The sequence below is a fragment of the Brienomyrus brachyistius genome, chromosome 1 (genome assembly GCF_023856365.1).
Source record: "Brienomyrus brachyistius isolate T26 chromosome 1, BBRACH_0.4, whole genome shotgun sequence".
Classification (NCBI taxonomy): domain Eukaryota; kingdom Metazoa; phylum Chordata; class Actinopteri; order Osteoglossiformes; family Mormyridae; genus Brienomyrus; species Brienomyrus brachyistius.
This window is the reverse complement of record NC_064533.1, coordinates 23483209-23510145: the sequence shown is the minus strand read 5'-3', so window position 1 is coordinate 23510145 and position 26937 is coordinate 23483209. Positions and strand designations below refer to the sequence as shown.

General features: G+C 42.1%; 1 protein-coding gene across 1 annotated transcript in view; it reads right to left on the bottom strand.

Annotated features, from left to right (window-relative positions):
• The window catches only part of LOC125744517 (activin receptor type-2B), a 41463-nt gene extending 15169 nt beyond the window's left edge, over positions 1–26294 (bottom strand). Inside the window, exon 1 of the mRNA XM_049016418.1 lies at positions 25831–26294. Within this exon, the coding sequence (XP_048872375.1) occupies positions 25831–25882 (52 nt within the window). The 5' untranslated portion in view covers positions 25883–26294. The remainder of the gene's footprint in view (positions 1–25830) is intronic.
• Positions 26295–26937: the final 643 nt, after the last annotated feature.

Here is a 26937-nt window from a genome sequence, read left to right as displayed (position 1 = left end):
CCGGTGCACGCGGGGGCGGGACAGAGACAGCCCCGGTGCACGCGGGGGCGGGACAGAGACAGTCCTGATGCACGCGGGGGCGGTCTCGGTTTAGATGCTCACAGAGACGGCTCAGGATGGGGACAGACATCCCAGTGCAGCACTCCACTAAGACTAACAGAAGACAGTCCCAGTCTCCCATAACAGTTATTTAACATTTCTCCAAATAGATATACAAGTGTGGAACGCCTAGGGTCAAAGAGCAGCACCCAAGAGGCGGTGTTTAAGGGAATTCCTCAAGGGGCCTACTCTGGGGAATTGAACCGACAACCTTCTGGGCAGAAGCACAGATCCCTAACCTACTAAGCTACACACCACCCCTTTTAAAAGAGAAATTACCCTGTTTGATGTTAAGTTGCGACCATTTACTACTAAGAGCAGCTGGTTAATCTCACAAAGGCTTACTAACTGATTACAGAACCAAAACTGACAAGTTGCATGTCAAGTTACATACAAAGTCACAATAATTGATTTAGTGTGGATGCAGTAGTTATGGCGCTAGGGACCCCACTGACCAGCAGGTTGTGTCAGAGCAAGAGGCCGTCTAATAAAACACACTAAGTACACTGGCAGAGTGTAAAACGGGGATCTCCGGCGAAAGCAGAGGCCACAGCAGACGGCAGCAGGAAGCATCACCGCTCAGATTCCAGGGCGGAACCCATAAACCAAAACGGGATCGCGTTTAATCATAAAGAACACCGGAAGTGTCTAACAAACCCAGCGAACCCAAGGCCCATGCATTAGTGGAGCGTGTCGAGCTGCTATAAAGGGAGCAGGGAGGCTAAGGGGCACAAGGAACCGCAAAGAAAACCACCACAAATGGGGGGCGGGACAGATAAGACTAAAATAAAAACATACAAAGTCAGCAAACAAAAGTCAGACAGGCATTTGTAACAAACCCATACACACACAAATTAATGTTTTATTGTTCTTTCCCTCTTTATAAGGGTTTAATTAGGCTTGGGGGGGTTTAAGGTAACACAGAATACAATGGTATTTTAGGTCCATCGAGTGGAAAATTTTATGGTGGGAGGATCCAACCCCAGCTGGCTGAATGAATTTCATCATAATAGTGGAATGGCATTGCTTTGAAAAATGCTGCCAAAACCCCATGTACACCGTGCCATGTCTGGAAGGTGTGGCGGTACAAACAAAAGAGAGATACCGCCGAAGACCAGGTTTAACCCACCAGATGCTTCATTTCATTCCAAGTGCCTTAAAAAAAATAAACATGCACGCGCATGAAACGAAAGAGTATCGCTGGGCACAGATGGGCTCTCGACTCGCACCTCCCAGTTCGGGAGTCGGAAGAGCCAGAGACGGCCCTCAGCTAGCCACTAATGATGGATCGACAAGGGGTTTCAGCTGTGGGGAAGGGGCTGCGATGAGTGTGCTCATCTGCCTAGAGAGGACGTGCCTTAAGTTCGGTGGAACAGCAAGCCAGCGCTCTCCGCTTCGTTAAAGGTGGCGCTGGGGACCCCGGACAAAGGTCCTGCCAACATCCCAAAGTCAGGTCTCTCTCAATTCTCCCATGGTGATATCAAACACTGGTCTTCCCAGCGCGGGGCAGTCATTACAATAAACCTTGATTGAATATTCATAGTAGTACATGAAAAAGAATATCTGTGCATCACACTGCCATTTCTACTACCAAATATTTTTTTCATCCATATTTTTTACCAGGGACAAGTGGGAAATATGCAACTGCAGATTTAAAATCAGGAATTAACTGTATTGCAGGATATAAAAAAAAACAATGTCCCTATAGCAAATAATATAAGATCCGTAATAATTTCTACACACATTTCTTCCAAGCAACAAAAGACGTTGTTACAGCAAAAGGTTACATCAATCAATCCGCCAACAAAAGAGGCGAGGTCTCAATTAATTATTATTGTTATTTTTTTTTAGTTTTATCACAAGGATCCATCCTTGCAACAAGATCTCGCCGGAATCATGGCCGGCGTGGCTCAGCCTGCCTGTGCGAAGTGCATTTGAAAATGGATCGGGGGGGGCGGAGAAAAAACAGCCAAATGAACAGCGAATAAAAAAGGCGATTTTCTCCCTCCCTACTGGAGTAGGAAAAGCGAATCTGTGTTTACTATACAACACAAATTTGGCAGGACTGGCTGCAGCAGATGTTCTAACAAATCTGTGCATTACGGTTTCCAGGCAACGAGAGATGTAGGAGCGCTGCCACCAGCCCAAACACCGAGCCCTGCCACACACACACACACACACACACACACAGGCACACACACATACGCACCAGACAAAGCCTCGCGCAGCCATCCACTCGCTGACTTGCCTCCACTGTAAAAAAAAACGGGAGGTACGTACACACACAAACACACACACACACACCACCAGGGGAGGCATGGAAGATACAGTGGGATTACAACATGCCACACAGAGTACCACACAAAGACAGAAGTCCTGTGTTCAAGGGCAGAATTTCAAAAGGTTTTTTATATTGTGGGTATTAAGGGGAGGAGTAAATTAGGAAGTCAGATTTGACAACCACGTCCTCAAAAGGTCACAAAGAGCAGTCGCTCAGTACTGAAACTGACTAAATACTGTAATTATAATTACCTTTACTTCGGGGTGAGTAGCCATTACTGTTGAGGCGGGTATCGGCACAAATGTAGTGAAATAACCTGGACACTCAGTCTTAAGTAACAATAAATTAAAAAAATTCAGGCTTGGTGGTTGGGGTGGGGTAACCTTAATGGCTGAAGGGTGGGGCAGCCGGCAAAGTCTACTGGGTGAAAAAGCCATCTACACCTTCATAGTAAGCAAATAGATGGAGCAGGAACAAATGCCAGCCAACACGTCTGGATTAATTAAAGCATTTCTAATTAACCCACAGCGCCCCAGCTGTCAATCAATCCGGGCTGAGGATCACAGACCGGACAGCATGCTCATCTTTTCAGGTGTATTAATCATCATTATCTCGGGCTAAAAAACTAAAAAGCTAAACTTTAGCAGTAAAGAACTAACTGCTTCTTAACATTTTTGAAGGATAGGTGAGTTAACGAGCAGGAAACGCGGCAAATAAAATTGGGGCGAGCCCCCTACAGCGTGTTAAATCTCACATTAATCAAATGTGTGCCACATTTGTTCACATTCTCGCAATTAAGGAAGAAAAAGACTCTTAAAAAAATTCACTTGCTAAATTCAGGAGCAAAATGTGTGTCTTCCACTGCTAATAATAATTACAGCAATAGTAAAGCACTGAAAACATCTATCCTCCTCCACAACTGTAGGGGGCCTCGGTACAACTGGAGTCCATCCAGGGAAGACCACTGTAAAAGGTAGCATGTACGATGCTAGAATCTGCACTTGAGACCAACGGCGGATTATCTGCACAATGTCAACACCATTCCGCGGTTCTAGCTAAGAGCCGACTGGCTACAGCCACGTGTCATAATAACCAATTAACTCGGCCTGCTGCATAAACTTAAATGGCCATTCGGTTGGCTGGTCACAGAGGCCTACTCCTCTAAGTGATATACCGTAGTACATACGGTGAATCAGCAGGTGTCCATTTTTTATGGTTCAGTCACCTTGTAACAGCAGCATAACACTAACGACAATCTGTGGAAGGAATTTTAACTGGCTGCTGATCTCATTTGCACACTGTAACAACCTCGCATCAAGCAGCAACTGTTAAATCCCTCAGCAGCAGCTTCCCCCTATTTGACAGAAAAATTTACAGCATAATTAAAACATTTCCAGGATGAGGATAAATTACAGATGTCTACTCATACCGACTGTAAAGCTACATGCTAACTCACCTTTAGCTCACCTCATTCTAAAGAGTTAAGGTCGGACATGACACTCATGTTGTCTTCAACATAGCAGCAAATTTTACTGGTATTCAACTAGAGCTGGGCGGTATGACCAAAAAATTTCACGGTATTTTTCAGTTATATCGGTTTCACGGTGTACGACAGTATTTTTATTTTTTAAGTATGACTGGGCGTTTACCACATTTTATAGGATTTTACAGAGCACATTCTTTTACGTTTTTGCATTGTTCCTACATTAACTATATTATTTTAGTATTAGCCATTGCGCCTATCCGCTACTTTAATGATAACATGCGTGCTAACTGCTTATAGACAAACAGCTAATATTAAGGTGTGCGCCGGCCAAGTTAACATTTTTGATAAGTGTTTAATAAGTTCAGTGTTGCTGGAACTGACCTCGCGAAATGTCTCAAAGACCGGGATGTCAGTCTTTAAGATGCTTCGCCAGGTTTGACATGCTACTTGACTTCGTCGCCACAACTTTGTAGCACTATTTGCATAGAGGCTTATCGACATCCTTAGCCTTTCCATGCTCGTCTGCAAAATACTTCCCAACGGCACTTGCCATGCCATGTTTGGCCAACTCGGTATGTGTGTGTTAAGCAGCGTGAATGCGTTCAGCGGTTATTGAGAGGAGGGGAGGGGCTGCACGTGCGTGTACATGCGCCTGCGCTGTAGCGGTGCTGTGTGAAGTGTGGCGAATGAGGCGAAAACCACACTGTTGGTATCAATAATGGTGAAAATGAGTATCTAATCAGATACTGATTTTTAATATCGATTGGTATCTGAGAATCGATTTTTGACAACCCCAGTGTCTCATTATTTTCAACTCCAGCGTCAGCTGCATCTTCCGTTTCTGATCTTTCGCGGTACATCTTTAGAGGAGCGGCAGTGAAAAAGCCCCCCCCTTAAACAGTGTCCAGCTGCGCCACTTTCCCAACGTTGTGTCGGCTATTTAAACCGCTATTGCGGTATAAGAAAAATTCATATCACAACAATAATAAAAAACGGTTTTCGCTATGAACCGGTACACCGCCCAGCACTATGTTCAACAAACCCGACATGAACTTAACCCAAAAGACAACGTGGCTGAGATATTATCTGCACTCAGTCACTCCTCCTATTATCGGAACATTAACTAAAAACAAGCAACAGAAAATTTGACATCGATTCCCTTCTCAAAGGCTTTTCTACCTATCTCTGCTCCTGTTCATAAAATGTGATGTATTCACAGAGACTGCATTTACCACCACTCAAACCATGCATGTGGGTGGGGCCCCTGTGGTTTGTTGCCCCCCCCCCCCCCCCCCCCCCGTTGGCCACAAACAGTCACCACACTAAATAAATATGTTCCTTATTTAGGAGATGCTGAAGCTGCATGTTTTAGTAACCAGCCAGCTAGTCATAATCTTCTGGCTCTACCTGATAGCCATTTCGTCTTTTGAAACATCCGAGGGAGGACAAGGGGGTGGGGGGACCCCAAAGTAACCTTTTTAATGGGGCCCCCTAAACAGCAAACACACCCCTGTGTATTCGACCACCCCAGCACTGTTCCTAAGGGTCCCCCTTTCAGGGCACTACTATACCAGAGGTTAGAAGGTCATATAAAAATAAATGCAGTACCAAGTAAACCCCAACTCCTGTCGATCCATCTTTGGATTCAGTATTACCGGCTAAATATAGTGTTAACTACCTGCCCCCCCCCCCCCATCAGAATTCACTCTTGCAGAGAGCTTGTTTACAGAAGCAAGAGGTAATCCTAGCTTAACGTCACAACGCTAACAAATGAAAAGACAGCAATTAAGCTGTGTGAGAGGAATTCTCATTCTTAAAAGGTAAATAAATTAATCCATCCATTTTCCAAGGCTCCAGTACAGGGGCTGCAGGGAGCTGGAATTCTACCCCGGGAAGCCCAGGGAACGAGGGGGACACCTGGATGGATGCCAGTACATCACAGGATACACACCATGGACACCAGTTCGGTTAACTGCCTGTTTCTGAATGACGGGTGGAACGCAAAGTACAGTGAGGAGAATGTCCACACTCACAGTGCCAGGGAAGGAAATCAAACCCACAACCCACTGAGTCACCACTCTACCAGTAAAGAAACTATTTGAGGAATTAGTTACCATTGAAAATGTTATGTCAAGATGCTACCAATAAAGACTTCAAGGTTGTTTTCAAACTTATTATGCATAAAATCTGGACAAATAACGGTTTTTAATAAACCTGCTCTTTCTGTGCAGTGGCTATTTCAAATTCATCGCCCTGCTTGTCACTCCTAAGCACACGTGGGAATATTATTTTGGTAGTGGATCAATCAGTCATCCTCACCCCACAGCGGGGCAGCGAGAGACCCCCCAATGCACAAAAACACAATCGGAGTCCCGCCTCCAGCCCCCCCACAACCCCCACCCCCGCGGCCTCGTTTCACATCTGAACAGGGGCACAGAGGTCGCAGCGAATGAAGTGTATGATTGGGTAGGCTGCCAAGATTCGCATGACTCGAAATTCACTGCCGGTCCATTTAGCTCGCCGCTAGGGGCCTTTCCGACACTTCTGGGGCCAAAAACAAGAAGCGGGGGCTTCTGGACTTGGGGAATAAAACAGGGCAGAGGAGACGATCAAGTGAACTGCAATTGACTGGTGTAACAACTGCAGAAATGGCCGCCACAAATAAGAGCACAGCAATTCATTTAAACTGCGTTTTCTCATATATTTTCATTAAAAGCAGACATCAGACTTAACTCCCCTTTTCATAAACCTCTAGTGACGGTCCTGACCGCTACGATGGGGGGCGCTAACTGCTAAGACAGGCTAACAAAATATACGATTATTACCACTATTGATATCGACTGTTAATAATTAATACCTGGACATTAGCCCCGTGCCTGAAGTCCTATTTGAGCTCCCAAAGCCCCCATCTCACAGAGGAAGCTTCACAAGCACATTAGGAGATGCACTTTATTTATTATTAAGGCAGATTGGAGGGCAGCGACCTCCGACGACCTTGTTCCTCCGACTGGCCATGGCGGACAACGCTGACGCGCAGAGTAATGAGACTCCTTGCTGCTACGGAGGTGGGAAGCGTGTCGCATTATCAACTGGGGGGGGGGGGCTCAACAGGCACAATGAACGGCGTAGGAGAGTGTTTCTTACACACATCTTCATAATTTAAATAAAAAAGTCTACTTATTGGGGTGGTTGGGTGACAATATCCCAATTAAATAATCGGCCATTCGCATCTCCCCACCCCCTGACATGAAACGCCACTGCCTACAACGTCAGTAGGTTACGGATTGATTCCTCACCAACACATGATTAAAGCATAGAAGATTCGCACAGACACAAGCTGGTAAAGGCACCAAAGGCGTTTCGGACCTGGGCCCGCTAATAATACACAAACAAATTAAATACATGTTTGAAATCCCTAGTTTACCCCAAGCACCTACGATGCACAGTGGGACAAAAGACACCCGGAAGCAGTAGGTGGCCTGTTTCGGTCCCAAGAGATGGTCTTCTGTTGGGACACTGAAGGTTCTGAATTACACTGGCTACCCTGGCTGGGGAAATGGCAGAGATGTTATGGCACCTCAAACAGATGCATAAACTAACAAGCCAGTACATAAATATTCATTAAAACAAAAAAAGGTTAAAAAAAAAAAAAAAAAAAAAGTTTAGAAAAGTATTCTCCAAAAAACAAAGTGAAGTGATCCGTAGATGTAGACCTACTTTTTATAATGAAACAACCCAAAATAACGTAATAAATGAGGGGCAATTTTTAACCAAAACCATGCAAAGCTATAAATGAAGACAGTAAAATGTTAATCGGTACACTTGTACACCAATTAAAAATACTTCCCATAAAATGCCAAGCACACTTAGACGTTTTCTAAGCAGCGCCGTGGGTAACCATTCCCACAGGCGTCGGTGGAAATGGATTGTTCCGGTTTCCTGGGTTTCCCGTTTGGCATTTTGAAATGACTTAATTACCTTACGGCATTTAATTACTTAATTTGTGGTATCAATCTGAACATTGAATACAACTATATAAAAAACAGAGACAAGCGGAGGCCTTAAGCAGACGCTAACTTTAGCTTCCCACGCGCAACATCAGGGGGGCCCAACAGGCTACGGAAGGGGGTAGGTGGCCGTTGGGATCTTCACCCTTCTCACTGGCCTGCAAACCAGCACGCTACAGTGCCGAGGACTCACCACTGGATGCAGTGCCAGCTACTGCCACGAGCTTTTCCACAGTGCCCCATAAAAGCCCCTGTAAACGACTACACGTTGTTCCTTGGCTCACGCACTACCTGGGCTGATCATGGCACTCCCTCTCAAACCCAGAGACTGGATCGCAGAGCAGGCAATCAGGGGCATGGGGGTTCATATTAACATTGGTGGGGGGGACGGGTGTATCAAGTTTATGGATCGCACTATAGGGCGACTCTGTAGTGGGATTGTGAATGTATTTTTTACTGCTATTACAATTACAACACATCAAGCGTTCGTCTTTCCATTTCCACTGATATTCATGTTTCGTCGTGTGGTGGGCGTGGTGGCACGGTGTACCAGTGCATGCTCCCCAACCAGGCCTGACCTGATCTTCACTAATACGGCAGTTTATCTGCGGTACTGTCCTGCATTATGTACGCTGAATTAGCGGGAATTCTGCCATAAATTTCAGGCCATGCACTGTGGAACAAAATGATTGTGAGTTTCTGGTACCCTGAGTAACATTATGGCATTTCCTCCATTTTACATAATCATTTATTGATTACTGTTGGATATGATACAAGGTCTTCAACAAGTTAAGTTTATACACAAAGCTGTACTTTCCCACTCGCCACTCTCTGCATCGTCTCTTTACTCGCACAATCTGGAAGCGAGGGTCTGCTGGTCAGTGGCATGTTTCACAACTATATAAGCTGCAGTCATGATTTTGTGACCCCCCCCCCCCAGCTGACAAGTTTAGAGGTTCAGCGTGTAAACTCAAAAAAATTATTAAATTATGTGATGAGATAAATGCGATAAGTGTTTCTTTTGCATACCAATATATTATATATGATAATATTGTGGGAGACATGTGTCCCCCCCCCCCCCCCAAAATCTACACCTATGGACGAAGGGCATTCAGACTTCTAAACATCTGAAGATCTTTAATGCTGTCAGGGCCCCAAAAGGAAGGAAAATCCATTTTATATTGTTTTCGACTAGAAACGTGACCCACAAGACCTTTTAAATATGTAAGCATTACGCCAAACCGTAAAATGAACACTTATCTCTGAATCATTCCTGAGAATGAAGGTTAAACGTTCAGCTCGACGGAAAACGTCCAAAGTGAGATCCAAAGGTATATTAATCACAAATAAAACGCTTTACGAAAGAAGGAATCCGATGGAATGGTGCACAGGCGAGGTTTCCATACGCAGTGGGAGTGTGTCGTGTGGGTGTTGTTTTTGGGGGGGATGGATGTAAGAGGGAAGGAGAATGAAATGTTTGAAATGGCAATCTGTATTAATGGATGTCTGTTTCTTCATTAAAGTGCAGGAATATAGAAGAAAATAATGAGGTCATGAAACAAAGCGGCCCCAGACACACCGATTGTGAGGCAACGGTTTGATTCACGCAGAAACTGACTTAAAACCCTTCAAAAACTTTGCCAAGACAGCAAGACCTTTTAACTTCATTTATAATTTAAACATCAAACTGGATATGGTTGTAGGGGATGGATCTAAAGGCCGTGCGATTTCTGAAAGGCTGAGGCCATCAAAGACCCTGCTAATCTCTTAAATTAGCTACTTCTTAACGAAGCAAGCAATTAGCTTGTGAAAGTTACCCATCATGCACTTTGGGGAGGACAAAGAAATAGGAAGTTAGTTACGCATATTTGCAAAAGTGCATTTAGAAGCTCATATTAGAAGGATTACAAAGACGGGAAGTGAACGTCGTAAAGGCACAAGAGAGGAGAGAAAAAACAAAAACAACCGACCTTTTTATGCTCAGTGACAAGTCAATGGCAGACCCTCCCCGTCTTACATCAGCACAATACAGACACTCCTCTACTCCTGTAACGAACTACGAACGACGAGGACTGAAAGTCCAAATCGTGTTTCATTGGGCTACCATTTGCTGTCCGCAACAACATTTTCTGAGCGCCAGTTCCACCGCGTGTGACTTCTGCTCGCTACTGCCAGCGCGCAGCAGCGTAGCGTGCGTACTCCCAGCATCCTAGCCGAATAACTGATATTGAATAACGACTTACGAGTATTTCAAATTACGAACAGCTATTCAGAACGTATTCACTCGTAAGTAGAGGAGCATCTGTACTTGCACACTTCTTTGTTACTTTTTAATTATATACTTAAGGGAGAAATATTGGGTTTGGACTTATTTGTCTGTTAAATATCTGTGTACAGTTAGTGAACAACAAAAATATTCCCCTTGAGGACAATCAATAAAGTCCTTCTTATCTTTCTGTCAAAGACCTTTTGACCAAAGTATTTAACCTCAGGTCTAAAAAGCTACCCGAGTAAATCAGCAAAACGTACACAAAGGATAAAACCCTCCGAAGCCCTGGATAACAATGGCTACTGACCGACCCAGTTCTTTACTGCTCTATTACGGCACCGACCCAGGGATCGCCTTGCTGCACAAATAACCCCGATTCAACACACCGGTCCACTGTCCGAGAGACTGGCCTGAAAGGAGAAAGAAATTAAACAGCAGGCTGGTTTTCTGCCAATACAATAACAAATAGACCTTTGGAACGTTCCTGCGACGGTTCTCCATGCTTATGCTCTCTCAGCAAACGAACTGAATCTATGAGCGAGCCCGGCGAACACAAAGGACACGTGTGGTTTACTGTGGGCGAATCATTATCTGCAGTATGCCGCTTGGAGTAGATATGCATTGTTCGACACTACGCGTGAGCGCAAGTTTAGTTACACTCGCTGCGCACATCCATAAACTTGCCTATAAATAGGTATATGCATAATTTCAGCTTGCTCGCCTGCCTGTCAGAGGCCTTGTTTAAAAATCAGCACAGCTGCCAGTTAGAGAGGTGAATCTTTCGGCATTTCTCCCAGCATGCAATGCAAAACGCTTAGCTCGGGTTAGGATGAATTGCTCAAAGCAGGCAATTTCAGAATCGAGCAGCTGTCTGCTATCTAACGGCTATTACTAATGAAAGGCCTTAGAGTTTTCTGTAGTGCGTTTGATGGTTGAAAAAAACTCTTACTGCCCCTGCCAGCAGATGAGACCCGCTATCGACTTTTTCCAAGATGATACCATAGCCCATCCCCAAAACAAACTGTACTTGCGTTGATAGAGCTAAACGTTCAACCTCGAGAAGGCTGCAGCAGCTGATAGATAAAAAGGGGAGGGGGGTTGGGGGGGGTATTAAATGTCTTCCAGTCAATACCCATTTTTAAAATATGAACTGTGTAAATAAAGGAAAAGCTCCCCTAGGAGGGTGTTCACTGCGCGATATTGCCCGTAACTGGAGTCCTAAAAAAAGCAGCACACTGTGCTGGATAAACACGCTCATCACCAGTGGGCTTTAAAAGAAAATGTTACCATTACTCCATCCGTAGGTGATCCTATGGAAGAAAACGGCACGAGAAAATATCCCAGAGCCTTCTCAGTGCAACATCTCAATCGTTTTTCTATTTAACACATTACTGATACAACTAAAAATCGAGTATTCAAAATACGTGAGCCTTCCTATACAAAATTCTATGGGACTGAACTGTGCCTATTAAATGTAGGGACTATTTCCAACACTTAATCATCCAAATACGTTTAAACATCATGCTTACAAAAATACATTTACGATACTAAATATTCCCTCTGCAATAACAAAATATATATATATGCAAGACAGAAACATACTGCATTGTTCGACTGCATTTCTCCCATATATATATATATATATATATATATATATATATATATATATATATATATATATATATATATATATATATATATAAAAATAAATCAGACATCACAAAATTCTTTTTAAAAGATTGAAACTGAAGCTGAACGAAAAGACACTTCATTGTGTCTAAACTGAGGAATTAAAGAAACCCAAACAAAAATGTTTTGATTCATATCGAGGGAAGAAAAAAAAAAAAAAAAAAAAGAAAAAAAAAAAAAAAAAAAAAGACACCCCCACTCTACAGGCTCCTCACTACCGCACTTCCAAAACACTCCACCGCCCCCAGTCAGTGCTGGCAGGCGGCCAGCTGGATACCAAAAAGGGCTTTCCCTGCACCGCGCCCCCCACCCCCATTCAGAAGCTCACTCTTATTACACAACTCTATTTATAGCTGCTGGCAGAGACCCAACCACAAGTCAACCGCATAACCACAACATAAAAATTCAAGGAAAACAAAGAAGAATTACTCTGCTCCTAACAAACACTGGGGCACGCTTAGTCCTGAGAAAGGTAAATTAAGGTCGAAAGCTGATTCCTCTCACTCAGCATGAAACAGCCCTTTGATAGCTGCAGGAATCAGAATAGCTAAATGCCTTCTGAGAATATAAATACAAACGCTTCTAATTTTGGCGTGCCAAGACCGAAATCTACCCCGCCCCCCCACCCCGCATTTTCCCCAAAGAAATTTCTAAAGACATGTGGAGAATTTAGCGATGATAGCATTTAAAAATGTTATGGTCCATCATGCCCAATCAAACCAGTATTTAACAAACTAGTCTTTAAACTAATTTTTAAAAACATTAATAAAATCCAGGGAAAATAATGAGCAATGAAAGAAAAAGAAAAATTATCCAGAGAAACCATGCCATGCTGGTATTAGAACGTCTTGAAACGCGTAATAATCTTCACTCATATTCTGCAAAAATTGAATAATAAAAGAAACACACAAGACCCAGTTTATTTTATTTATATTTATATTATATTATATAATATATATATATATATATATATATAAATAAAATAAAAACTCATACATTAGCATTAGTGACCGACACGATGAAAGGGTAAAATTGCCAGTATTGATCCTACGCTTCATTTAGCTAGCGGGGAGACAAATCGCAGCACTTTGGGCGCCATGCTGCGGCGCATCGTGAAACGGTCGAGATGTATCGCACAGTGGAAATGGTATCATGCTAAAGCAAAAGGCGACGGGGATATGATTCGAGCGTATAACCGATCAACAGAGCCCCTTGGGTTACTGCTCAGAACATGAGCCACTCCCGGGGAAAAAAAAAATACCTCCATCACCGATCAATATGCAATTACCTTTAATCTGCTGCTGTCCTTGACATAATTTGTGTGTCTGTGTGTGTGTGTGTGTGTGTGTGTGTGTGGGGGGGGGATCTTGACCTTAAGATTCTTAAATATGTTAACATCCCAAAACAAGCTCCAGCAGCCTGTGACTTTGGACAACACAGCAACAACGAGAAACGGAGAAACCAACGTACGGCTCAGCAAGTTAGAAGTCCTTTGTCGTCCACACTATTAATAAACACATTATGCTAATTATGGCTTTGAGTTGGTTACAGCTAGTGGTAGAGAGCTGAAAGACTCACTTAAATCAGCAGTTTGGCAACATTTTAGCTTCCCAATAAATTATGCCAATGACAGAGAGAGAGAGTAGTTAAGACTAAGAATGTCTGTCGGCTCTGTACTACGGAATTCAGATATTTTTCTGGAAACACATCCAACATGCCGACTCGTTTTAGACATCATCCAAGTGTGTGTTTTTGCCAAGAAATTTTAGACCAGGATAAAAAAAATAACTAATGCACTAATGCTAAATTCACACTACATGATTTTAGCCCCGATTTTCCATTTGGCAAAAGTTTTTGCCGATCGCCTACAAAAGGCCAAGAACTGAAGCAAATCAGCATTTGCTTGGTGCTGGCAAATCGGCACTTGATCACTATTAGCTCAAAGACGCAATCTAGGAGGCTAAATACCTGGGCCTGTCAGAAACCCCAAATCCTGCACCGTCAAAGGTGTTGCGACTGGCAATGAGTGCTGTGAAATGATACAGCCAATGAGAGCCACTGGCAACCAGTGCCTCAACAAGCTACAGCTAATGAGAGCAACTGGCAATGAGTGCGGTAACGAGTTACAGCCAATGAGAGAGCAAAACAAAGGGTGAGGTGAAACCCAAGGGAGGACCTTAAAAAAGGTGTATATAGTTCAGTTTCCTTCAGAACTGTTCTTAGTGCTCAGGGAAGAGCTACGGAGATATTCAATGAAAGTTTACATTTCACACACTAGCAGTTATTTGTGGCTTTAAATTAAGATGGTGCAGGAAAAGTACTTGCTAATTCATGATAGCATCGTGCCAAACTCGTGCATCAGTCCCTTGAAGAAATCAGGCTACGTGCAAATATATTAACAGTACCAAACGTAAACAACGTGATTTCAGTAACCCATGCCTAACGTTTGGAAATTCATTTCTTAACTCTCCTGGCAATGATAAAAATCGGCTCCTTGAACGATAGCGGTTTGTAACAGAATCAATCTCCTACGCTGTACCTACTAGATATTGATTATGGTTTGTGACTTTGCTGTCTTACTAGTCAAATGACCATAGAAATACCCATTAAAAACAAAATGCACAAAATGGAGTTTCACTAAAACCTTCTCTAACCGTACTTATGGAATGTTTTTATTTTATTTTTTTAAATGCAGGCTATATGTATATTGGCTACATATACAAAAATCACAATAATTAATGCAAGTGGCTCTCGTGTGATCTTCCCTTGGCAAAGAGAGCTTTGGTGGAAAAAGAGGATTCTGTTTTCATCCCTAAAGGCCCTCGGACCCCGTTACCCCCAATGTGGTGCTGGAGCCAGTACTGGGCTTTGTTCCCAGTCCAGAACTGGTTCTGCGCATTTCCACCACAAAGAACTAGTTATGGGGCAGACAAAAATGTCTCCAGCATGGCGACACAGAAAAGCTGGTCCGTAACATTAGCAAAAGTGGGACGGGCCATTGCGTCCAAGCTTTCCGCATACCGGGAAAATTCAGTCTCTAACCAACATAATTTTATCTGATATCCTCAGTGCCAGCAGTGAAACAACCTGCCAGCTTATTAGTGGAATAATGTTACATTTTTTAATTCTGTAGAAAATGAAAGATCAGTCAGCTGGCCAGATTTAATAATAAATAATGAACGTCAAAGGTCAAATAAAATATTGTGGAGCTCGAGTGGCGAAGAGATCCTGAGGCAGACAACAAAGTTACGTTTTTAGCAGACACTTTTACTGTGCGATCCTTCGAAGGACAGCAGTAAAACAGACTCACTCACAAACTCACACACGCAGACGGGGGAGTCTTAGCGGCAATACAGGCAGATAATATTCTGAAAACTGAGACCTTTGTCTGCTTGAAGTTTTCTTTTTTTGGTTCAGCAGCTTATAAAAAAAAATTTTTATCTGAAAGAGATCATAAATCAAATCGATTGGTTTATTGGTTAGTTGGTTAATTAATCGACTAATTGACTGATTAATTAATTAAAAATACTGAATTCATTTACTCTCACTTCCGTCTCACAATAACCCTTCCATTATTTTTTTAAAACCAGTGGAAATGGTTCTCAAAAGGCACCAAGCGAAAAACAGCCCAGCACCGGCTCCATATTGGTGGAAAGAGGTAAAAGAGGAGGATACTAGAGATGCAGCTCAACTGAGGAAACTGTAATGAATGTCAATAAGGCACTGTTACAAACACGCTGTCTGCTACACGCCTAATAAAAGCTAGGGGAACCCCTCATGTAACATACATTTATCTTATGGCACTGGAATACAGGAACCAAGCCATTCCCAACTCCTATCGCAAAGAAACACTAGTTACAACTTGGTTCCAGTTCACTTCAATTTTCCACTGCAGAAGGGTTGGCTCGATAAAGGCATAACCAGATTTCAAGAGCAAAGAGACACTTACTGTTCACATGGGGCACATCATGATTTACTATGTGCTATTTTCCGCTAGCATGTCTGTGAGAACCGCCACTTTATGTTAGCATCAAACGCTAGCAGAATTAGGATTCACTTCCATAATTTTACATTATAAATCCATTCCATTCAGCCATTCTGCAATTCTTTTTTACGCAGGAAGTTAGAAATTTTAAAAGTTCCCTTTTATCGGAAATGCATCAATACATCGTAATGTGAAACACTACTAATAATTAATATTATATAGAATATGCTCTTTTTCCCTTCAAAATATCCATGCATATCAAGTTAGACTAGTGTTTCCCAAGCCAGTCCTCGGGGAACCCTGGACAGTCCACGTTTTGGTTCCCTCCCAGCTCCCAGCCAATCAGGAACACTGAATACCTGGTACAGGTGTGCTGATAGGAAGCAAAAACAGGGACTGTCCAGGGCTCCCTGAGGACTGGGTTGGGAAACACTGACTTAGACAACTGGTTTCTCTGTACATTCCAACTGAACATATGATGGTGACACCACCAGCTTGATTTAGTCTCGCTTTCAGCCCTGCTAATAACCAGGACAGTATCAGTGTGGGTTTGGGTCTTGGTACAGCTCGCATCATTTATAAGGGAAAACTGTCGCTTCGTAGCTCAGGTATGGCTTGATTCTTTGTGGCAGTGGAAAAACTTCAATACATATTGGCACCTGTTATCTCAGATCCAGGTCTCAGCCCAGTTGACTGACCAACCCCTGCTTCACATCCGTAGGTGATCCAGACTGACCTCACTACTCCCGAGTCAAGCTTACACAACACAAGCATTTCCAAGTAGTACAAGGCTAGCATTCCTAGGAGCACTGGCCATGAGCTACCAGAATTTCTTCATTATCCAAAGATTCCTATTGTCCCCAAAAAATCCAATTCTGATTTTTTGTTAATCACTTTTCATGATTTTCAATGTTTTTCCATCTACTTCCAATACTTTAATTATAAACACACAACAACCAGGGCTGCCACTAACAACTTCTGAATGGTTTAATTTATATGCTGTTTTTATCGATTGATCGACTAATCTAAATGATTAATTTTCCTTCAGAAACTCGACCGTTTATGTTATTTTCACAATAAACTGTATGCTGTAGAAATTGGAAGAAAAAGTCAGACAATTTCTCACAAGTGAGGACACCCATCCACCTTATTTATTAACCAGCAACCAATACAACTTCTTAAGATGTTTATTGATGTGGCAAAGGACACCAGGCACTGAACATGCATGAGGCAAGATATATAATGGCTAATGCATAACAAACTCAAACTCTAAATATGGCAAATTATGCTTGAAACATACTGAACCTTAATTTGTCATGGATAGTGTATATTATTATTGTCTCAGATTGCCATTGCAGGGCTTTAGATTACGTTCAGCTTTTCGACACTATATGCACATTATTTTCCCCCACAATTCGACAAGCAGATAAGTAGTATGCTTAAAAATATTAATGAGACGTGATGCACAAAAGTTAGCAATCTATATACATTTCCTGTATCCTCATACTTAATATATTTAGTTAGCAGAACACGCAATGAAGAAAGGGACAGATCAGCAGCTACAACATCCTTTAAAAGAGGAGATACAGTGGTTAAACAAGGTAAAAAGATGGTGGTGTGGTGGAACTTTTTGCAGATTAAAGTCTGGCACATGTTTTTTGTACATACAGTGTCCATTTTCGGCGTCGACATGATTGACTACGTGGACTAATTGCAGCAGCCCTAACGACAACCATGTTGGGAATGATAAATAAATAAAAAAAACTGAACATTCACGTTTTTGCTAAAATCGGGACAAGGGATCAAGTTTGGTTAAAAGAATTACTAAAACGCATGCCTGGGAATTCAATATCCCTTTTAGGGTCCCAATTAGGGATGAAATGGTTACTGGTTTCACGGTAAACCACCCGACACATAATGAAAATCTGAAAGGGTAATACCATCATTAAAAGAGTGGTTGATTACTGTGCTTTGAAAAAGTCCCGGATCAACCAAGTAACAGTCTCCCTGATGCAGGTGCAGCATGCAGCATGCAGCATGGCTTTGTTTTGCGACAGTGAACACGTGGCTGTAGGCAGTGACAGTGGTTCAGAGATTTTTATATTTTTAATGCACATTGGTTTTCGTAACTTTACACGTTATTGACCTTATTTAATATTTTAATGTTTAAGCAAACAAAAAGTGTGCAGAGTTGCTTGTTTGTGGTTTTCAATAGAAGACTTGGCGAAATGATTTAAGTTTGTATGTCAATACTTTTTGAACATTATCAGCACATTTTAACAATATCGTAATAATACTGATAACCATGATCATATTGGTCACTATATTCATATTAACTATTCATACCGTTTCATATCTAGTCCCAACAAGTGTCAACAGGCAACTCCCCACATGTCAAATGGACTACAGTTTCCCCTCGACAAAAATATTCCAGGAACATTCTTTGTGAAGAACTGCTTATCTGATCTGGCCAATCCCCTTCATTGTGTGAACACCCCAGTGCCAAACTCTGAAACGCTAGCTCATATTTAACCCCCCCCCCCCCCACCCCCCGTCAAAGTAGAAACAGAACTCTAACGGCACCATTGTTAACCTGACACTGAAGAGGACTGAAATGCCCGTCAGTTTGGCCTCTTTAAATAAACCCCATATCCCCGTTACACCTGACCATGTACGGCGCCCCCCCCCCCCCCCCTCCCATAACAGGCCTACCAAGCCCCAGTCCAGCTGTAAGGAAACATGCTCCCAATAGGAAATCTGCTTCTGTGACAACAAACTTCCCTCGATGACCATAAAAGCGAAACATCACTTTATGGCTTATTTTGCCACAGGGCAAAAAGATAAAACGACAGGCTCCAACAGCCGGGCACCAGAAGAGTCATTTGTATTTAGACACAGGAGAGTGGAATATTGAACCCAAGCATCTTTTGACTAACAAGGAGGTTAGGAAGACTTAGCAAAGAAGACAAAGGAGCAGTGATAGCTCGAGGACATGGAAATTGTCCTAGCTTAAACAGACACCAGCAAGAACACCAAACCCAAGTTAAGTTTCCGACATACCGCTTGTGTTAAAACTCAGAAAGAAAGCCCAGACCAGAGGGTCGTTCGTATGACCCCACTCAATATTGTCCCCGACTCATTTTTCAAACCTTCCTCCCAACCACCAACTGTTCCCGTACTTCCCCCAAAAATGTTTATCGACAGCTGCTGCAGCATGGAGCGCTAGCAGGCTAATTTAGCCATGGAGCGGAAAAGCAGACAGGCATGGAAGGGGGGAGGCTGGGTGATAGGAAGTCTTCTTTCAGACTTCCTGTTGACAAGCCTCCCAAAAGCACTCGGTCAGCCCACGGCACATATGAACTCCATCCAGAGTAACAAAGCGGCACTTCCACAGCAGACATGTTTACAGACTGCCTTTTGTCCATGCAGCAAAGCCAAGCTTTAAAACAAGAAAAACAAAAGAAACTACGGCAAGAATACCGAACCATCCTCCCGGCATGCAGTTAAGTACTTCTTCCAAGAACAGTTAGGGAGCTTTTCTGCTTCACATTACTAATAATACGTGTATTGCAGGCAGTCCCCAGGTTAAGGATGCCCACCTTACAGACAGCATGTACTTACAAACAGGATGCCATAAAGCCTAATACAAAATATTCTGGTTAAATTAAATACAATTGTTCGTAATATCAAATGCATTCAATACTTTGAGACACAAACATTGCACAGTTTCAGCGATATATCGGCTCAAGGCAGAGTACAGTACTGAATGTAGTTAATAATAATACAAAGGTTAGAAAGTATTACAAATTATATTATTTTTCAGACTTACCTACAAATTTGATTTAAAGACAGGCTTAGGGGACGGACCACATTTGCAACCTGGGGACTGACTGCACTCAAACTTCTAAAAATAGCATATGTGAATTAAGTGGTCAGACGATAACTCCGTTTTCTCCATTTGAAGAATGCATCATAACAATATTATACGGCGATATGATTAGAAGACATCAACGTGAATCCATGTCAGAGACCATTATAAATACTAATATTCACATTGCGCACTACAGCAGCATTTAGCTTTTAGAATAGATTTTAAATAGCTTGGTATCTAAATACAAATCATGCACTGATTCACGCTCTACTAAACGTTTCAAAAACAGAACCGTGTGCTTTAAAGCTACCATTGATTGACATTTCACTCCATCCCCCAATATTAGACTTCAAAGCCCATCTTCAGTGGCTCCAGATGACTTTCACCCCCAACCATTGTGTCTTTTTAGCCTAGATCAGCAATCGATTAGCAACTCAACTCCAGGCCACAAATACCGAAAGCTAAGGGTAGACTACCTGTGTAAATAATGGATCTTAAGACATTAAGGACAAGCATTGGATTACAGTTGCTAAACAACTAAGCTCTGCCAAAAATCATTGTCATTTACAATTCCTTAACTTCACTTTGGTATGAATGTAGACCTAATGGCATCAGATTTGCTTGAGGCTTATAAAAATTAGCCTTTTGTCATCCTGTCACCAAGTCCATGGATCGAGGTCAGTCACTGTCAGTTCCATGACCCGAAAATCACTCCTTTGCTTTTCATAAGACAAGGATTCATGGGCAACCAAAGATCAGAAAGCATCAAACTTTCCTCCTTTGTGACATTTGGGAAAATGACATAGCTAAATGTGTCCATGTAGCTTGTTTGTGCAACACATCTAGTAGAATTCACAAGGATGATACGGAATGACTGTATGGAACTGGAAATAAAGGATCTATATTCGGGAACATTGCTTATTTAATAATAATAATAAAAAAGCTTCTTTTTTAATCCACACACACACTCTCAGTGAAGGATAGGTGGTTTCTGACATCCCATTGTGAACCACATCTGTGGCACAAGTGTGGGAACAGAAACAAACAAACAAACACAGCAAGACACTCCCAGAGGACACAAACAAAACAGGATACCCACAACGGCGTACAAATTTACATTCAAGATCAAACCCACACTGATGATTTACTGCCATTTATCACCCAACAAAAGCCATTCATTAAAATCAATATGTTCAATATATTGCACTTACATAATATAGTGATTTGTAACCTGTGTTGTTCAGTTAGTTCAGATATAGCCATTTGATTTCTGTGGAAAGTTGTATTAGACATTTATGTAACTACATTAGGAGCAAATCTTTTGGGTTAACCACAGGTATACACTTAACAACATGATGAATTCTAAAAGCCTGGCTTGTGAAGTCTGGTGGAGGAGGAATGTTACACGGTCAAAATCTATCAGTCAGGGCACCATGTAAATTATGACTTAGGTGAATTTTTTCACATAATTTTAAAGTTGCCGATATTTCCCCAAAACAACAAAGGGGACCTTCCCATCATGTGAAAGCCCAAATGCGCCCCGTTTAAACAAGACAGAGAAGCTTCTATCCTGAATTCCTTTGGAGTCCCGCAGGACCTGTGAGATTTATGAATTTCCGCGCGTCGAGCGCAGGCCGGCTCACCCAACGTATTTACACACAATGACCTCCGGGTCGGCGCGCTTGCATCGGTCACGTAAACAAATCTAGCAAATTAATTAATCACGGGCAAACGTGACTACCCTACAGAGCTCGGATTTCACTGCGCAATTAGAGCACGCCACACGGTTATGGTCAATTTGCAGCCTAAAAGCGATACAGAAAAATACACACAAAACTAAAAATTAAATAATACATCACGCCTGGTGAAAGACAAAACGCATACAAGGGATCTCTCAGCACTTCAGTTTCTTATGCAGCCTGAAAATGTGATATTTATACCTGTTTATCGGATTGTAATATTTATATTAGAACAGACGCATAATAAATCTGCTACTAAATTATTTATTTATTGCCCCTTTTAAATCATTTATTATTTTTCAGGTCATTGTTATACACATAAAATCTCAGTAATGGCACAGGCATTGCATTTACTGTGAGATCATAGCAGTCTCTCCCCCCCCTTCATTATATAAAACAATTGTAGCAAAACCTACTTGATGTGAACATAAACATACTGTCTCTTTAAATCCCTGCTCTCTCTGAAACAGCCCATCCCCCTCTCCCCACATTGCCCCCACCCGCTTTTCCCCCATGGCACAGCACTCCATCACGGCAAAACGCAAAAAAAGGGAAGCATAACGGCGAAGTAGCTACAATACGCCATGCCTACCGGACCCTCCCCGGCAACACCGAACACCCGCATCACTATACCTCTCAACACGAAGCCGTGTGACCAAATCACTCACGATCGCTGTCGATTTAGCCATTGGGAAATGGTAGGAATCCTGCTACAACAGCATGTCCACCCCCCAAAAAGCACGCCCTCTTACACGCATAGACGGCCCGATCCGCCATGTGCGCGGTGGATTCGTGGGCGAAAGGCGACCGGTGGCCCGGGGGGAGCGTGGGCACCGTCGCAGCCTGGTAAAGTCCAGTTGCGGTCAACTGAACCACAGCGAACAAAGATATTTGTCTGAAGGGAAAACCACAAAAAGCGACCATGCACACCGGAGAAAACAGTATTAGCCTGGGATGTAGAAACACTCATTGCCTGGAAGGACAAAGACCTGTCACACCATGTGACAGCATGTGTAGTTTTCAAAACAAACAATATTAACAAGGTATCCGTTACCACTCCAAGCAGGACTTAAACTTCCCTCACAAGTATGCCCTGTCATAGTAATCATACAGGCCAGAATTTTGAAGGGGCTGGTGAAACTGTGCAGTATTTTACCATTTATGGTGTTATTCTTTGCTTATTGGCTTGGACTGTACAGAAGACATTTTATATACTGCTGCAAATCAACAGCATTACATCACAAATAATAATACAAGTAGTTTTGTGAATTTTGAAAAAAAAATGTTCCTGTGGCTTTGTTCTGAGCGACATCCTGATCCTACCCAATACTTCTTGAGCAAATTTAATTAAGCTCAATTCCCCAAGCAAAAGTATGTCAAGCTTGATTTGACTGTTCAGTAGATGACACCTGAAAGTTACATTTAGAGCTGTCACGATTACTCGATTATTAAAAAACATCAATTAGGATTTTCCTTCTCAATTACCTGGCAATATGGTGGAAGGAAGAGGGAATAAAGAGCGGAGGTAGCTGTTGTGCGGAAGGAAGCATTTCACGTGAAAAGTGAATGGAAATGCAGTCTGTCAGTATTGGAAAGCAGGACTTAAATATCACTACAGCATGACTGCTATACAAATACATCGAGAAGATGACATTCAGGTTTGACACTCACCCAATAATGTGAGGTCAGCCACAGATGTTTACCATTTAACCCCTAGGAGAAGGCTAACCTTTGTCGTCACGTGGACTGAAATCATTTTTTCATAAATTTTCTTTCTGTGATTCCTGTGTATCAAAATAAATGCTGCCCAGACAAAAGTTGGCCCCTTAGGCCTACATAATATCCATATATTATTCTTTGAGAATGTATTGTGTGTTCTGAGTAGGGCTAAACGATGTTGGTAAAAGTTAAAACCGGCAACATTTGGCTGTTTTGCGATATTTAGTAGCTGAAAATTCACCAGGCCAAATAAAAATGATCTAGCAATGGAGTCTGTTGAATAAGTTGGTCGTGTTGCCATTGGCAGTGCCTGCAGACAGAAAGCAATCGCGATAAATCACTTGCTTTTGCTCATATCCATGCAACACAAACATATCCAAGCAGCGGAAGACAAACGTCTTTTCGTGACCAGTTCCTCTTCACTTACTTATTTTTGTCAAATTTCTCACAAATGCCACATGGTCGATCGAGTGAGTGCAACAGGAAGCACAAGCATAATTATTATTTGCTCAAGTAGCACCTAAAAAGCTCATGAGAAAGCAGCCATGGTAAACTTGACTTAATAAAAAAAATGCATTAAAATTGCATGACTTGCTAAGTTTTGTTTCCTATGACTGAGTGAAAATGTTTTAGTACAAGTGCCTAAATTGGCTGTATGTGAATGATTTTGCACCCTGTAGTGGTTGGTCGGTTCCTGCCTTGCACCAGTTGCATATTTTATATTATATACAAGATCTCTAATTACGCAAGGAATCTTCAGATTAAAGCGGTAGATAACTCAATTATTGATATAATCGAGAGTGACAGCCCTGCTTACATTATACTGCAATAAACTGCACTGCTGCATTCAACATTTCACTAAACTTAAGGAAGAACACTGACATAGATTAACCCATAGTAAACATTTCCCCAATTTAGAGCACTGGCCCCATAATCCTGAAACCCAGTCACTACTCACTCCAGCATTTACACTTATATACATCTATAGATTTGCAAAACGTGTAAGATTGTATCATAAGCACATTATAATCACTAAATTCCATGCAGAAAATATAGGTTAGGAGTGATTAGTTAAGACAACAATTCTTTAAAAATTTGAATGTTTAGTGAAAATCTCTCAAATTGATAACTACATCTGGTTACAAACAACAAAAATATAAAACCCTTTTGCCATATTAAAATTCTGAGGCTGATAAACACCACATTGCTGCCTTGCAGGTTAAAGTGGACAGTCTTGTGGTTGGTATTGATATAGATTGAGACAATGAAACAAACACTCTCTTTATAGCTTTAAAAACATGCACAAAGCCCCCCCCCCCCCCCCCTCCACATACAACCCATTACAAAAGTTCCCATCCCCCACTGTAGTTACAACAAGGAGGGAACTGAGCAACAAAGCTCCTCATGCAGGACAAATATTTCAACAGATCGCTGAAGTCTACTTTATTCTTGGAGAGAGCTGTCAATTTAAAGGCTTCGCCCTGAGTTTTTAAATTTTAAAATACAAAAAAAAGAAATCACTGGGAAAAACTAGATTAAAAATGTTTCAAAACGGACCAGAAAATATCAATACAAAAACGTTACAGTCCTCATCGGAACGATCTGGCATAGATCTAATGATAGAACGACTTTTCATTATCTTGGTGTTTTTCGTAAAGCTGTTACCACAATCATCAAATTATTGTATCCGATAGCATCCGATCCATTTCTGTACCATTGTAATCCGGGCTTAATCATCATAATGCTGCCACAAAGAATTATCCCAGTCGCATCCTGTCATTGTAATGCAAGCAATTCAAAACGTCAAATGTCAAAAGCGAGAAATTTAGTAAAAAGTGCAGTTGTAGGATTTCATAACTTTGTTGTAATTACCATGCGGGAGGCGGGTAAAGCGCAGGCGCCCCCCGTTCACTTTCATCTTTGTCCCTCTGACGTCTCTAACATAGGCAAGTAAAAATGCTAGCTAAACACCCCCTTTTATATACATGCAAATAAATTAAACATTTACGGGGGAGAAAACTACGTGACGTTACGAGAAAAAAAACAAGCAACACAACAAAATGGACAGCTGCCAAAGGCAATCGGTGAAAGATCCCAAGGCTTTCAGTAACTTAAAGGCAAAACACACTCAAAAGCGTGAGGCTAATGCTAGTAACACCACCCCCACCCCCGGCCACAACAATGAAGATCATCAAAATAAACCGATCGTAAACAGGGTAAAACTCAGAGTGTAAATACACGACGTTAGATAGTTAACACGTGTAGAGCTCCCATCATTAAAAGTCCAAGCAGAAGTCAAAGTGTTATAGCTACCTCCTGTTACAGAGAGAGCTGTGTTCCCATTAAGGATCTGCTATTATCGACTGGGCATTGTTAAATAATGGGAAAATAAATACATAGGCAGCTCACTGCCTATCCGTTTAGAGCAAGACCTGAAACGTAGCCGATCCAAATATTTCTTATTGATAATAAAGACAATATCTAAAATACTTATATTATTGTCCATGTGTGGTTAGAAGGCTGATATTGTCATCACAACAGTAGCGGCGAAAACAGAAATCCATTTGTTTTGTTAGTCCATCTGAAGCCGTGGTCATTTTAAATGTGCATTTTAAATGCATTGCCTTATAATCCACTAAACAGCAAGCCAGCGCGCTATATCAGGCGGATAAACCGGAGGCTTACCTGCGCAAAAAGTTCCCCAAAGAAGTGCAAAAGTCAGCCAAGAGGCGAACATATTCCTTCAATCGCAGCGAAAGGGAAAATGCACTCTCCTTTCCTAAAACTACACGTCCTTTTTCAAACAATTAGAAAGCGGCTCAGCACCAGCACAGCAAGCCGGAGCAGCCGGGGCCTCCGCTGACCAGCGCTCCGAGAGTTTCTCTCGCTTCTTTCGAATATAGCTCCCAACGCAAGAAAATTGCACATGTGAAAAATTTAAAAATTATCTTAAAAACTTCACAATTCTGAATAAGAAATCCACGATGGGGAGATCAACTCCTGGATTTTGCCTCCATTAGGGTGAAAGGGAGCTACCCATTATAAAGAAAGGGGCTTTTCTCACGGTCCTCCGAGCCGCGTTCGCCGCTTTTTCTCCTGAGCACTGAATGGTCCGACTCTGGGTCTCAAATTGACATGCGAGCTGCTGAACCGGGTCCAAAATGGCTTCTGAGGCGAGGGTGAGCGTAAGCCAGCCGGGAAACCCGGATGTTTAAATACAAAGGAAGGTATGCAATGGGGGTCCGGGGGAGCGCACTAATGTTTGTCAACGCTGAGGCTGCACTGGGGGGAGAATCCTGAAACGGGTCGCCGAGAATCGGCGGCATACGTTGGAATACGTTATCATAAACACCCACGGTAAATTTAACATAAAGATGAACACGCAATTTTCACCGGTTCCCCAGGGAGGTGAGATGCATTGGTGGGAAAAAGTAACCTCAAATACTGTTAGATACCTTCCGCTAAAACAGAATGCACCTTATTTTGATTATTGATCAGTTACATTTAACAGATTCTGATGTAGCCTACGTTTATTAGACGTCTGTGCCTTCTTGTGTGATTTTTTTTTATCGTTGGAAAAATCAGCATGCTTTCAGTGACAGAACTATTCTGACCCTGCAACTAGAAAAGCATCACTATCATACACAATTATTATCCATCTATCTAGGCAGGTGAAAAAAATGCAATATATCAACACAAATAAAGAACTGCACGCCATCTGTGTGCCAATTACGCATCCAGCGTTTTATTTGTTCTGTTTTCTGATGATAATGTTTAATACCATAGTAATCC